The sequence below is a fragment of the Cygnus olor genome, chromosome 13, assembly GCF_009769625.2.
Source record: "Cygnus olor isolate bCygOlo1 chromosome 13, bCygOlo1.pri.v2, whole genome shotgun sequence".
In the NCBI taxonomy this organism is placed as follows: Eukaryota; Metazoa; Chordata; class Aves; order Anseriformes; family Anatidae; genus Cygnus; species Cygnus olor.
The window spans coordinates 16,643,364-16,659,018 of NC_049181.1; the positions used below are offsets into that span (position 1 = coordinate 16,643,364).

Genomic DNA, 15,655 nt, shown 5'->3' on the forward strand with positions numbered 1-15,655 from the left:
TCTAGCCACTGGTGTCACTTCTCTATATTCTTTTTCTCTGTCCTTTGTAAGCTTGTCTGTAAAAGAGAATATAGACTGCAAAGAGGCAGGGTCCTTAGTTGCAGTTAGGCACCCAGTCCTCCACATAGGCACCTCTGATCATTTCAAAGTTGCTTCTCCCCTTCTTCTCCCTATTCTTCCCAGCTTTATCAAGAGGATGCACCAGGCCAAAAGGTACTTGAGGTGTCCTCTTCCCAAGCATTTCACTCTTGCCAGGCAAAGGCAGGCATTTTGCATAGTATACAGGAAACCTTAGGCAATCCAAAGCTGAACGGAGCAACAGCACAGATTTCCAGGGGGCTGAGCTGACATGACTTGCTGTACACCATGCAAAGAATTTGCAGGGAAACACAAACGTGAACCAAGGGTTCCAGAAATCTTAGACCTTTGTCACTAAAAACATCCCTTCCTTTCCCATACTGCCATACAAAGCATCCTTACCTCTTACTAGACTGTACTTTAACTTAAGGGTACCAACCCTCAAAGATGCCTCTTAATTGCTTACAATCGACCTTCAGAACAATCCCCAATGGACAGATTTAAGAGAGCTGAGGACAAAGAAACCAGAGTAAAATAAGCAAAGGGGAAGGAGCGAGAGAGACAGTGCACACATCTGTTATCATCTACGACACTGAAGCTATCATTTTCCCAAAGAACATGGAGTTGTCCACTAAAGCAGGGAAAAGAAAATTTCGGTAAGGTAGATGTGCTAGGATGCCAGAAAAGAAATGTTCCCTCCAGCAAGATACTCCCAGTTCCACAGGAACAGTCAGCAAACAGCAGCGACAGACAATTCTGTAATCTGGGAGCCAGGAACGGGGAACTTGCAGGAATTCTTGCAGCACTGCAAGCCCCTAAAGCTTGTATGGGAGGATGGCCACCTTTAGCTGAAGGGTTTAAAGGTCGGGTGCATAAGCAAGTAGCCTTGGCTAGTAGCTGGGACTGTGAGTAGAGAAGTAACAGTATGAATGCTGGTGACTCTGCTGTCCTGCCAACAAGGTGGCTTAACACGAACACGTGCTTAAAACATGGCAGCATTATGAGGAGGTCAAGAGATTTTAACCAAAACAGTAATTCGCCCATAGAGCTGTAGCTGCCTAGCAAATCCATTTCAGTAACTGATCCAATACTGTGAATGTCCATCCTCTGAGGAGCTTTTTCTCCTGAGAGTCCCTGCGCTTCCTGTTCTCCACTCTGCTCCATCCTGATGGATGAAGTATCCTCCTTCCTCCCGGCTAGCTGCTAACTCTTGGTGCAGTGGCTGAGCAGAGCAGTGCAGCAGGGCCTTCCAGGGCACTGTGGAGCCTCCAGGCAGGTGCTGGGTTTTTTGTCTTTGAGCAATGCGACTGCAGACTAAAGAAAAATAGCCTTGAGCTCTCAAGACAGACACTGGGATAAGAGTTACTATTAAAATACCATCGCAGAATATGGTGCCTTCTCCTTCTTGTTAGGTTTTGTACAACCATATAGCAGTATTCCTGATAAGACTGCCATTAAGTATGCCCATATATTATTTTACCAATATAACAAGTAACAAATTTTAACACCTTCGCTGAGTGTCTGATGTTAAGCAGTTAGAACTAATGCATAGTACGTGCTTTACAATGAAGAAATAAAATACAGAGAGGCCGTGCCTAGGAAGCATGTCAAAAACATGAATACATCACTAACCGGAGCTTTAAAGCTGTGCTGGAACCTGCATTTCCTTGGGGCATCCATGAGGGACATTTGACTTGAGGTTCTTCAGAAGCAACGTCCCCCTGAGATCTCCTTTGCACTGCCAGATCCCAGCACTCAGAACCCAAGCGAGCAGAGTTGTGTGGTCAGCAGCAGAACCACTGCTCTGATGTGGGTCCAAATGTGTTTGTGTGCTCACTGGCACCGTGCACTCAGGTGCCGAACACCTGCCAGCTGCGGTCACCAGGAACTGGAAGTCCTGAGCTGGAAGTTCAGGAAGCCCAGAGGTGAGTGCTCAGCGTAGCAGTGTTATCAGAGGTGCACGAGGTACAAGCCTGGCAGAAATATGCAGTGTTATTACTGGCAAGCTATTGATTATTACTGTTAGACTGCCCCACCTCCCTTTTCATCAGATGATCCGCTTCCAAACAGCATTTGCCACCCAGCCTGAGTCAGGATGCAGCAAGCAGGATCCCCAAGGTTCGCTCTTCCTCCCACAACCCCTCTGCTCTCCCTTCCAGCCCTGCTTTCCACCTTTTCAGTCACTATAGCACATGTCCGACTGGACCAAGGAGGTGGGCTGCAGTACAAGTCTGTGTGTGCATTTCTGGCATCGCCAGAGCAAAGTGCTGCTTAGAGCTGTCTCTTTCCTGGATGGCCAAGTGCAGCTATTAGCATTTTTCCTTTGAAGTTCAAACACATAAGCCTGAAATACATTTCTGGACATGAAAGTAGTTGGTTATGATTGATAATAATGGATGTTTACATACATTCCAGTCCCATGATTTTACCTCATCTTACAGCTGATGATTACAAAGCGCAGTGATTGTGCCAAAGGTAGACAATGCCATCTTTCCCTTTCCTAGTGGCTCACACTGAAACATATAAGGATTTTTCAAGCGGATCTTAAGTATATACGTAATTGTACAAAAGCAGCAACTGCACTGAACTCCACAGTAGTTTGCATGGAAATAAGAAAGGAAGAAATTGATAGGACTTTCCAGGCTTTCAAAAACTTCACAATAAATATTTCTGCAAACTTTTGATTTAGATCTGTCTAGGATCCTGCACGCTTACATTGCCTCTCTTGGCATCAGCTCAACCCAAAGCACGCAATTGTAAGGGCAGCAGAGAAAAATGAGGACTACTCCATGCTATGGATCTATGTACAGGATAAAACAATGTTAATAACCTAGGGGAGCGCATATTCTTATTTATCATTCCGAATTTTCTTTTGTCTATAAAAAAGAAATAAATACCAACTCTTAATCATCTAATGGAGAAAAGTAAGAATCAGTACTGCGTTTCCTTCTTTCCCTATCTACTACTGGTTGTGTGCTCCTGGAGTGCCAGTCCTCTGCTTCCTCATTTCCTCACTCGTATAACAGGAATGACAGTATTTCCCTATTTTGGAGAGGATTTGTGAGGATAAGTTAACATTAAGTGCTTTGCAGTGCTTCAAAACTCATTTGACTCCCACTGTCTTTTCAGGTCCTTTAATGGTCATAGTAGAATATTGCAAATATGGAAACCTGTCCAATTACCTACGAGGAAAACGAGGAGATTTCATTGCATACAAGGTAAAACGTGACAGGCTTCTCATAGTCATAAGGCAACTAGCAACCACAGGCCATAAGTTGGATTGTTTTCTGCAGTGGCACTGAGACAGCCTGGTATTTATAGATTCATCCCATCATAGAATCACTTGGTTTGGAAAAGTCCTCTAAGATCATCCAGTCCAGCCTTTAATCTAGTACTGACAAGTCCGCCCTTAAACCATGCTACTTCCCACACCGTTTCAATTCATGTGAGCAAGAAAAAGGACCCTTCTTCCCTGTAGGACCTCACTCCCATCCTCTTCTTCTCTAGCACCTGCTAAAGAATTAGTTGCACATACCCCAGCACTGCAGAGCCTTGGAGACAGAAAGGGAACTTCCCGCGATGTCAGCGCTACCCAGCACAAGGCGGTCACAAAGAAATAGTGAAAAACTGCTATTAACTCAAAATGCAAGTCTGATCTGGAGATTTGTGCTTGGTACCACCAAAACCAGCTCCCCTCCTCCATCATCTGCCCGTTCCCATCTTCCGTCCTCACCTTCCCCTCTCCCAACCCCAGAGTCTGTGCAGTATGCAGCAGACTGGATCACAAACATGGCCCGCATTACAACATACCAAACAGTTTTGGTTTCCAAACAATTGTATCCATCACCACAAACATTTGTGCTAGCACAGACTCCACTAAGATACAGAGGAAGACAGAGGAGGCCAGAAATGAGCGGTGGGGAGGGGAGGGGAGGGGACTACCTCCTCACTGGGGAAATAGAGCACCAAAAGGGCTCTCGGATCCAAGCCCTGCCAGAAACTGGAGCCTTGCCAAGGTGTTTTTTTTTCAGATGACTCGATTATTGTTGTTATTATTATCATTATTATAGCTATTGTGTACAGGCACAGAAATACATAAGGTAATTTGTGTAAGAGAAGGAGGTTTTCCTGGTACAGTCACTCAAAATTCTTTTCTCACCATTGTTTTCGTGAATTGCAGGCACTGGTTATGTTTCGCTCCCCAGGGGACGGTGAGACGGCTGCATTTCAGTGTACATCATACTATATACCTTGAACTGTGATTTTTAGTGTGGTTTCCCAAGAAAGCAATAGGTACAGAATTACAGTATCTCTCTGCTCATCGGTCAGTCTCACCGAGACAGCTTCCAGCTAACTTGTATGATGGAAAATTGGAAGAAGTAAATGGAAGGATCTGTATTAATAAATAGGAAAGCAGACTTCATTAGTTCTGCTTTTCAGGGAACATCATGTTCCAATGTGTATTGAGCACATCTCCAGAGGACCCTTTCTCCATATGCCATTCCATTACGTATCTTTCAATGCCCAGGCGTTACATGATCCAAAGCTAACAATCAGTTTATGCCATTTCTAGTCCCAGGAAAATTCTGACCAAGCAGAGAAAAGTCTGGATGAGTCCAACAGTGATTTGACCGAACTCATCAAGAGACGCCTTGAGAGCGTAGCCAGCACTGGAAGCTCTGCCAGCTCAGGATTTATTGAAGATAAGAGTTACAGTGATTCTGAAGAGGATGAAGAAGGTAAAAGAAACCTACCTAATTCAAGATCTTTTATTAAGATTTCTGTTACTTCTTTTGCTGCTTCTTGGACAGCATCACGCACGCTGTCACACACTTTACACTGCTTGACTTCTTCCAGAAATTGCAGATTCTTTCTTCTGCATGTGCCCCTCTCCAACTTTCCCACAAAAAGAGATTTGCAGTAACATATGTATATAAAAGCTGCTCCTATTGTGTAGGAGGAGTAACAGCAATATTTTACTTCATTTTCATGAAGATTTGTTGGGGCCAATCTGTCCCCAGTCCCTCCGCTCACTATAAATAGCTCCCTTCACTTTTATCCCCAGATGTTGTTTTCCCCATAGCTAAATTATGTGAATAATGTTGGGTGAAACTTTTTGAATCATATGATCCTCTACCCCCAGGTCAGTGGTTCCCAAACCAGTAGAGCTGTAGCTCTGTAGAGAACTCAGGAAGCTAACACTATTCAGAAGCAGGACTGGGGTCATCAGCATGGAACTGGCACCAGTGCTGAAAAAGTTCAGGAGCTGCTGCCCTAGAGTTGTGCTGTGTCTGTGATCTCTCCTAGATGCTGAGGATCTGTACAAGCGGCCTCTGACGTTGGAGGATCTGATATGCTACAGCTTCCAAGTGGCAAAAGGGATGGAATTTCTCGCCTCCAGAAAAGTGAGCTCATTAAAACATCAGGGCTGAACCTCTTTCCTACAATCATGGGCATCTGATATGAAGAAATCCAAATATGCTTTTGAGCCTGTGCAATCTGCTATTTGCTTTTGTAATAAAGTGTCTGAGATCACATTAGCTCTAGTGGTTAAGCAGTCAGCAGCACTGAAGGAGTTGTGAAGGAATATCTATCACCTTCTTGGCCAGAGACAGGAGTGAATGCAGATTGTAAGACCATTTGCAGAATTGCCTCTTAAATAAATGCAGAAAGGTTTCTTGTAGAGAAAGATCCTGCTGGTGTGGTCAACAAAAGCACTATTGAAAAATGAAGAGGGAGTACACCACTATTTGTTCAGCATGTCACTTATGTTGGAGACTATCAGCAAAGTCAGCACCTCTTTTGCATAGAAAAGAAAAAAAAAAGTATGTTTGTAGCCTGTAGAAAGACTGCTTTTTGTGTAAATCTAATGTAATATATATACCAAAGTACACACCAAACGGTAATTGCCTGTGTGAAACTACTGCAGTCTTACACACTTTTGCACACTGATGTGCAAATATGGCTGCAGCTGCTTTCTGATCTCTCCCAGATTTGGCACAGAATAATTAACTGGAAAATGGCACTCCCTTAGTCTCATTGTAACCTTGGAAGTTACTTCAGACAGAAAAATCTGAAAACTAACTGTGATGCTTGATTTGTTATTTTCTCTTTTTCTCTTTAACCTGTTTGGCAACAAAAACTCATTTATCTTTCCACTTCCCAAGGAGGTCTCAGGCTTTCAGCTCTAGCGGTGGCCCGTTGTCCAGGCGGACACTCTGATCTTGCCTGTCTTCATTCCTTCACAGTGCATTCATCGGGATTTGGCAGCAAGGAACATCCTTCTTTCAGAGAACAACGTGGTTAAGATCTGTGACTTTGGACTAGCCAGGGATATTTACAAAGACCCTGACTATGTACGGAAAGGAGATGTAAGTGGAAGAAACTTGAAATGCTAATCTCAAATTTGTATTCCCCCAGGACTCGAGCAGATTACTAACAACAGTTCTGGCAATGTGTTATGTCTTTTGCATTCTCAGGCAAGACTTCCACTCAAATGGATGGCTCCAGAAGCTATTTTTGATAAAATTTACACAACACAGAGTGATGTATGGTCTTTTGGAGTGCTGCTATGGGAAATATTTTCCCTAGGTAAGAATGGCTTAAAACCCTTTTTTCCCCTAATTTATGGCTCTGTTGCTATGAAAAGCTTTTAACAAAAGATGGTAAGGTGATGCCATGTTTCTATTTCAGTTAGTACAATTGCACAGTGCGTATCAGGTGTAAAATAAAGTCACTGGGCTGAAGTCAGTGAGAACGGCATCTGGCAAAGTACATGAAAACAGTGAATACCAGGGAGCAGAAGCAGGAATAAACCAAATCCAAAACACTGGACCTGACATTTGCAGTAATTGAAACCAACAGAGCACTGTGATAATGCAAGCCTCAGTTGCTCAGGAGTGAAATATTTCTTTGAGAGCAATGAAAAAGTTCTCCCATCAAACCATATTTTCCCCTAAGCTGGATGCTTCAGGAAACCACGCAGCCCAGAGGCTGCAGAGGATAACACCGCTGTTGACACAGTGGTCTGATGCTGCTGGTGGCAGACCAGGAAACCCAAGGGAGTTTGCCCACATGACATTTATCCCAGCTTGGTTATCTTCCCCACAAAATTCAAGTCAGATTTTAAGTACGAAAAATGTATTGGCAAGAGCTGCCATCAGGTTGATATGAAAGCCAGCCAGTGCTAGACTCTGAGTAAGTCATTTTGGCAGCAAACAGGTAGAATGCATACTTCTCTGGCCATACCATTTGCAAGCCACAACGTTTTTGAGAAAAATAGTAACAGCATTCTTTATACACCAGAGATTTCATCTTCTGGTGCTGTTAGAAATCTCAACCTCACTAAGATCTGGTTACTGTACAGCAGATAAAGCCCTGAAATTTAGACAAGCAGTCTTACAGACAGTGGGATTTTACTGCTCTCAAATTCTCCTTGCAGAGTGGCAAGTCCTGTTTTCCTGAGGGAATTTAGGAATGCCAGCTCTGGCTTCCTAATCAGCATTCGCAGACAAAAGAAAACAAGAAGCACTGTCAACTTAAGCTGCTGAATTTTAAAGCTAACTGTAATCTGCTATCTTTGGTCCACCGATCAGTTGCAGTTAATGATTAGGCTCAAGATGCCAAGTCGAGATCTGGCTGCAAAGTCTGGAGCTATTTCTAACCTAAGCTTTATTCAGGGCTGTTAGCAAGGAACACAACCTGGTTCCAGTCCAAGCCTTTGATTTGGACTTTTCTCTAGTTTATATCAGCATGCAAAACAGAAAGTTCACACCCAGCTTTAATTTAATTTAACCCAGGTTAAAACAAGTGGCAGGCGCTGCTTTCCCCAGAGTTCAGTCCTATTTATTTACAGCTTTGTTACTTTGGTGTAACACTTCATGGCTCCATAACAGCATCACCTGCTGCATGTGTTTTGAAGCACCACAAAAAGATGAAGCTCCAGAAGCAGGAGCAACGCCCCAGCTCTGATAGATGATTACAGAAGATGCATTGTTAGCATTAGCATGCAGAGACATGCTCAGAGGGGACAGTCTCTCCATTGCGCATCTCCAAGGAAGCAAATGAGCTGAATAGCAATGAGTGGCAAGGGCCACTTCATAAGGCAAACTAGTTATGCCATTCCCAAAGGTCCTGGCAGTGTTTAACAGATGTGAACTTTGGGTCATTTGGCCTTCAATACCTAAGACTAATAAAAATTAAAATATATTCACTGAAATTAATCTCTATTTTTAACTGTTCGGAAAAAAATCATTTATCTGCTTGCTTTTCATCTTAGACGGCCTCTTTTCTTAATGAAGGTGCTTACTTGGAACAATGGGCTGTCCTCTTCTGAGTTCAGGGGAATCTACTCAATTACTCCGAGGGCTGCCATCCGTAGGGCAGCCTCTGCCCTCACTATGACGTAGATCACAAACTACTTTCTTCAGTCCATGGCACAGATTCAAAACCAAGTCATTTTCTCTAAGAGGGTTTTTCATACAGATCATCCAGGCATGCCTTGGCACTACTCACATCTGCCGCTCACATGATAAATATTTAATTAAGGATTTGTGTCACTGATTGAACTCTCTTATATAAAAGTTTTACAGATCATTGAGAGCCAAGGGATGGAACGTTCTTTGTCGTTGCTACAGGGTGTGTTTTGGCTCCCACTTACAACCACTGCTTTTTACTGGGTTCCACAGACTTAGCACCCTCCAAGCAAGGAGCAGACAGAGATTAGCAAAATGCACAGTTGGTTTGAGTGGGGGTCCTGTCAGGGTCAGAAGTTGAATGAAGCATGATACGCTTCCTCTAGAAAGGCTGGCAGACTGGACCCATGTCGGTGGTACACAGGAAATCAGGGCTTGAGAGGCTGCCAATGTCGATCTGGGACTGGGTTTGCACTGGGGTTTGCTTGATTTAAATGGGGTCAGCACACCTCACGTCAGGCAGTGCCAGCAGTTTCTAATACATCGGGAAGGCACTCACATGGCACTTTACAAAATGTTGTCATCCCTTGGAATTTAAATGTGCAGTGTTCAAAAGGCAATCAGATGTAATTACATAAACAAGCGGTGCCTGGTAGTATAATATCAGCATCTTATTATCCTACTAAAATAAAACGAAGATCAAAAGAGTGCTACTATATCCAATGTATGCCACATCTTTGAGCATTTTGAAACAGATTTTCCCCTAAGGAAAACATCATGTTTAGGCCTTATACCATATGTTTCAGCCTACATTTCTTCCGAGCTGTCTCAGCATCCCAAACCCGAGTTATTACATAGTTCAGACGAAGTGCAGTGGTGAATGGAGGTGGAAAGGGAGATTTCCTCCCTTCTGAGATCTGAGCTGCCTCCAGCTAGGAGGAGACTAGCAGTAGTCAAAGTGTAAACTACCAAAAGATTTTGCAATCAAAAGTAATTTGTCATTGCCTTCCCTGTACTTGCTCACCCCAACACATTGCAGTTGAGAAGATCAATGACGTTATCAAGAAAAGGTAACTCAGATTGTCAGATCAAGTGGAATTCTTGATCTTGAATGGGAATTCCCCATTTCCACTGTGTTGCCCTCAAGGTCTCAGTCCCAATCAACGTATTTGCAAGACTAATTCTTGTCAGCAATTATTATGATCATAATGACAGGCCAAAGACAAAACTAGGAAGGAAAATCAAGATGCAAAGCAGAAATGATGCTCCTGACTATTTCTAATCTACATAACTTCAGGAAACACTCTTGATACTGTGATCTGATGCTTACACATAATGGCATTTCAGATGTGCCGTGGCTAAGTGTCCCTGAGCTTTGAATGTCATTGGAACCTATTTGTTGTGTTGAGATGCTCTCTTAGGAAGTTGCCAGGATTTTTGTCCCCCCGTGCATAGTTTTACAGACTGAGTGGTCAGATTCACAAAGTAGAATAATTCTGGGAACAACCACATTTTGGCACCCTCTTCACTGCCTTCTTCCAAAAGACTTCTGCTGGGCTTGTTGTGCCCCCAGGTGCACAGCACACAATGGTGTTTCCAGACTGGGGAAAAATATACAGGAAATAAATACGCAGGAATGTTGTAGACAGTAAATCATATATAAATTCCTTGAGGGCTGGATACAGATCCAGATTCCATTCAATCCGCTATGTTAAGACTTGATTAAATTTTCTTCCAAATTCACTATCCAGCCTCTAGGATGCCAAAATGTGAAAGACAAGGGTTGTACTACATGTGAAACCTTTGCTGAGGAGGAAGGGAGGAAATTTTACAGATCTTTCAGGTAGATCTACAATAGGTTCAGTAACCTTTCAAACTCCAGTGCAGACATCTCTCAAATTGTACCTGTGAGGTCCGGATTAGTCAGGTGCCAGAGCACTTTCACAAATTATATGTTCGTTCCCCTTATTCATGGTGCACTGTAAAATGCAGACGTCATACAACAAAGATCACAACCTCTGAAAGGCGCCCATTCTCTCATTAGTTGCAGAGAAAGCAGATTCATTTATTATTTCTCTGAAGATAACTATTTACACAGGAATGTGAGACAAATCTCACTCCTTTTTGATGGCTGGTAGGCCAGCTTTTGTGCAAGTCAACCTAATACTACCAGTCCCTTTCCAGAAGCCTACCTCTCAATTACAGTTGCCACGAGCTATTCTTCCTGGTTTCACACTAACATTTGAGTGGCCCTGAAAATAAGCAGCACTGAATTCACACTCAGAAAAGAAAACAAGGCTAAAAATGTGGAAGGTTTTTTCTGAAGGAAGTTTTACCTGCGGGACTGCATGAAACATATACAGTACTAGACTGATGAACCAGGACAGAAGGACTGCAATTCCATGCCTGGGGATGAGCTGCAAGGTTCTCCTGGCCTTGGGCAGAAGCCAGATGCCTAAAGTTTTCTCTGCACTTACTGAGAGAGGCCAGAGATGCTGAGGCAACAAATGGTTAGCAAGACTTTACTTGATGTGTATTCACTTAGTGCAGGATATCGGCAGACTGACAGTTTGGAAAATAGTACATAACTAATTGAATGAGCTGGAACTTACCTACCTCTGACCAAGAGGTCATCTGAAGCCTCAGACTAATAGCATTTATTTCTCTTCTGCCATGTTTTACTTTGGAGTGGTCCTGCCTATATTACAAATTCAGAGGAGGCAGCATGACTGAAATCCCAACCCCTTCTGTGTTCTAGCTTCTTTTGCTGTCAGAGTCTAGGTAAACTCGAATTTTCAGCAGATATCACTGATGTGTGTCTACATCACTGGAGCCGCCTCCTTGTTTCTCCCATCAGGTGCCTCACCATACCCCGGAGTGCAGATAGATGAGGACTTTTGCCGACGACTCAAAGAAGGAACCCGGATGCGATCTCCAGAATATTCTACTCCGGAAGTGTAAGACCTCCTGGCTTTGTGTTGAGAGCTACTACATGTCATTCAAGCCTCACAAAGCAGATTGTATTGAAGTGTGGAGGAGGAAGGAGACCTCATCACATGACAGCTACATATTTTGTATTTTGTTTTCAGAAACATTGTAGTTGTGCATGCCTTGGGTATCCTGATACCACAGATGAATTTCAACAAAATACCAAATCAGCTTGACCTTTGCCAACAACAAGATTAACAGATCTTCCCAAGTCAGATGTAGTTCCTGAATCTCAATTCAGGAGACTACTGTGTCTGACTTGATTTCCAAATCTGAGACAGAAACTAGGCATTTGTAACTATGACTTATTTTGGCAAAGCCAGTGGGGCCTATCGGTCAAGTTTAAAGTTAGGTGAAAACAAAAAGCCTACAGGCTTATTTGAAACATAGAAATATGGATGGAAAAAGCATTCCACGTGAAACTAGAGTAGAATTTCAGAACATGGAGATCTGAATGTGTCTTAATCCAAAACTACCTAAATGATGACCAAAACAAACAGTAGCAGAAAGAAACAGTTTGGGAGCAAGCTCTTATCCTTTTCTTAACACCTGTGGTTTTTCTCTAGATACCAGACGATGCTGGATTGCTGGCATGGAGTGCCCACAGAGAGGCCTACTTTCACAGAGCTTGTGGAGCGTTTAGGAGATCTTCTTCAGGCCAATGTACAGCAGGTACAGCAATACAACTATTTCTTCAATGAATGTGTAGCTGTATAGAAGTGGATGTGTGTGGCCATGCATATACATGGACACAAGCACAGACTATGTTGAGCAGTAATACTAGATTGGACTTCATAGCAGAGGTTGCAAGGAAAATGGCTGCTGGAATGAGTAAATAAAATGTTAACTATTCAAAGGGGATTATAGTTCAAAACCAGACGTTTATCCATACCTAATAAGAGAAACTTACGGTACATTAATTAAAAAATAGGCTCAGTTGCCCCTTAGAGTAACAATGGTGCTTTATCTCACAATTTTAATTAGATTCCAATATAGTAAGCTGCCAGTTGGTATGAACTTTCTCTCTCATTTTCTGAGCTTATGTTCATCAGTGCTCTTAGGAGCTTTAAAAAGATGCAGTTTAAAGCTCAGAAAGTCAATTACATAATTATTGATTTCGTAATAGTTAAATCTGTTTCCTTCTTCACTAAAAGCAACCAGACCAGTTATGTAACTGTCAATTCAATTTAAGAAGAAATCAAACACTCCCCTGCAGCTCCTTCCTGTTTGTAAACAAATTTAGTGAAGCTAAGTTGAAGAGGGCCCAGTTTGCAATATGTAGAGCTTGTGAGTTTTATCCTGGAACCAAAGCAAATTAACGAGACATAAAAATCATGGCAAGGGAATAGGGCACTAAATTGGTTCTCAGAATTAAAAGAAATAAGAAAGCAAAGGGAAACTTGCACAAATAGTTTTAAGACTTAGTAATTTCTGACGATTTCTACAGTGGTGTAAATGACAATGCTGAGTTTATTAAGATGTGACCTGAATTCCATTAAACTTGCAGCAGCAATTCCTTGTAAGGACAAGAAATAAGATCCTTTAAGGCTACCATTTTAAGGAATGGCTCTTACTATGCTGCAACTCCTTAAGTTGCAGATAAGCAAAAAGTCTATAAGTAAGACACTATTATTTTACCAATTCCAAATTCTGTTCAAATCGTATCAGCCATGGGGACTTTGTGACTTCCAGCCACTCCCTCCCTTCTCCCAGACATGTGGCTTAAACTTGGTTTGAGGTGTCCCCGAGACTGGCCCCTTGGAACAAGACACTGCAGGGCCATATGGGAGGGAAATTTACAAGTTTTAACTGGAACGCTACAGACAATATTCAGCCATTTTATGTCACAGATTACCTGAAGTGAACAATTTCCCTCATACAAAGCTGTCTATGCAGTAAGTGTTGGATAAAGCTACACATTTTAACTTACATGTGTTGTGAAGAACATTGATGAACACCTTACAGAAACATCATAAAGTTAAAATAAAATATAGTCCTGTCTCAGTGTAAAGCTCTGTTTCATATGATAACCTTTAACATCTGAGATGCAGTACAAGATGGATTTTACCAGCTTTGTGTTCTTTTGTGTTATATAGGATGGTAAAGACTATATCCCACTGAACATCACGTTGTGCCCCGATGGAGAGTCTAACTCCAAAACTTGCCCCGTGGAAGAAAATTTGAACAACTGTGTCAATCGCTGGAGCGCAGTGGAAACTGGGTAAGAAAAATATATGGGTGAGTATGGGTGAGGGGGAGAAAGAGAGAGAGAGAAAGAAAGATCTGATATAGCTGGGCACTGTTTGTTGTGCTCTCTCCATACGGCTGTTTTAAAGGAGTTGGACAGGCACAATTGCCAGGGCATTGCTTGTTAGTTAGAAGAGAAGAAAAAGGAAGACTGGTATGGGAAATTGAGCCATGTCAGGGATATTAATTGAGTTACCAACCAGTGCAGCGTCTGCTTGGGTTTTATGCTGACCCCTCAACTTTCTTGCTTTCAGTAACAACAGCAAGAAGCGACCACTGAGTGTGAAGACATTTGATGAGGTGCCAGTGGAAAAGGAGAAAGTGATACATGAGGTAAGCGAGGTGATTGCATCCTTCTCCAGCAGGTTCACAGATCACTTGTCACAAGCACCAGAAACAGTTAGTAGAGCTTTTGAAATGTGTTTGGTAAGAAAAAGCTTTAAATCAATCAGAAAATTTGGTCCTAGCATCTCACACACAGGTCTGTGTGACAACAGAGGAACCTGCATTTAGTTGGACAAACAATTTAAAGAGAAGCTCATGCATGATTATCCTGGCTTTGATCAGGCTAAGGAGCTTTACCTTACAGCTAAACAGGAACTTATTTCAGCATGTTTTTGTTTTGTTTCCCATAAGAAAATGGCAGCTCATTGAGAGGGCCCCTTTCGAAGGAAATGTGTCCAGAAGAGATTCTGGCTGCCTGAGACAGCCAATAACTTGCTGGTGAGGGTGCTTAGTTCAGGAAAGACAAGACCAAGATTCAAGATCCTGCTTTACTTGATTCAAAGGGCTTTAACTCTGGATTTTCCACACCCTAGGTGGACATATTTATTGCTAGCTTAATGGCTCTCTGCAGGTGGGAGGGTATTGGTTTCATTTGCACTCCAGTGGAAAACAAAAGCCTGTTTCATTGTGGAATGATGGTTCAGCTTGTTGCCTTCCCCTGAAACTACAGGTTCCAAAGGTGAAGATTAGTTTCTGTTTTTACTTCCTTATTTAAACAAAACAAAACTCATAAATGTCCTCTACAGTTCAGGTATTGTGGGCTGCAGTGCCACATGCACTCAGTGATTCTATGTCACTACGGACAGCCCCTTGTAATGCATGTTTGAAGCAGACAGAAATTGGAAGAAATTGGATAGAAATGGAAGAAGGCATGCATCAGCTGGCTAGGAGCAGAAACAGGAAAGAAGGACGTGTGCAGTTTTATAGGAACACGTCAGTTTATCTGCTCAGATGCTCAGGGAACAGTTCCGCACCCTCCAACTACCGCTCCCCCTTGAGCAGCCAGCCCTTCCTCAAATCAGCTCTCCTGAGAAGGGTCAAGTCTCCAGCTACAACCTGTCCTGGACATATATTAGGTCCTTGACAAATGGAACATCTATCTCGTCTGTCCCCTTGTTAGCACAGCCTCAATGCCCGCTATTCCCTAGTATTTTGCCAAATGTAATTTCTGCGCCTTTACCAGTGAATCTTAGGGATTAGAAGGCTTAGCATTTTCCCTGGCTCTTGCATCTTTCCTTTTGCAAGATAAAAGTCTGTCCCTCTGAATCACGCAAAGACATTTAGTAGATAGATCTGGTATCAGTAAGAGATTACTGCTGCCAGCATGAGCATTACTTTCCTAAATGCTCCTTCTTGGCATTTTAAGGTCCTTACATGGAGGGAGAAAAGCTTCAAAAAAAGGGTAATACATTAACAGATCAGAAGTGAAAGTGAGATTTCAACGGGAATCTTTTAAAGTGAAATTGTGATGTGATCTACTTTTGGACTAATTAAGTGTACTTAGATTACTGTAATTATCTTAAATACCAAGACATGAATACTGGTTTGGTCATTATTTCAAATAGTTGCCCAGGAACTCTAAAAGTGCTCTACCACGCCTTCCTGCAATTGTGCTACTTCTCTGTAGTCTCTGCTAAGATTTT

General features: G+C 42.5%; 1 protein-coding gene across 3 annotated transcripts in view; it reads left to right on the forward strand.

Annotated features, from left to right (window-relative positions):
- LOC121077120 (vascular endothelial growth factor receptor kdr-like) overlaps window positions 1-15,655 on the forward strand; it is a 137,154-nt gene that overhangs the window by 105,312 nt on the left and 16,187 nt on the right. For all 3 annotated transcript variants that reach the window (XM_040571994.1, XM_040571995.1, XM_040571996.1), the window contains 9 exons: window positions 3,208-3,296; window positions 4,652-4,817; window positions 5,386-5,483; window positions 6,327-6,449; window positions 6,558-6,669; window positions 11,350-11,449; window positions 12,047-12,152; window positions 13,577-13,701; window positions 13,982-14,060. In XM_040571994.1, the coding sequence (XP_040427928.1) occupies window positions 3,208-3,296; window positions 4,652-4,817; window positions 5,386-5,483; window positions 6,327-6,449; window positions 6,558-6,669; window positions 11,350-11,449; window positions 12,047-12,152; window positions 13,577-13,701; window positions 13,982-14,060 (998 nt within the window). The remainder of the gene's footprint in view (window positions 1-3,207; window positions 3,297-4,651; window positions 4,818-5,385; window positions 5,484-6,326; window positions 6,450-6,557; window positions 6,670-11,349; window positions 11,450-12,046; window positions 12,153-13,576; window positions 13,702-13,981; window positions 14,061-15,655) is intronic.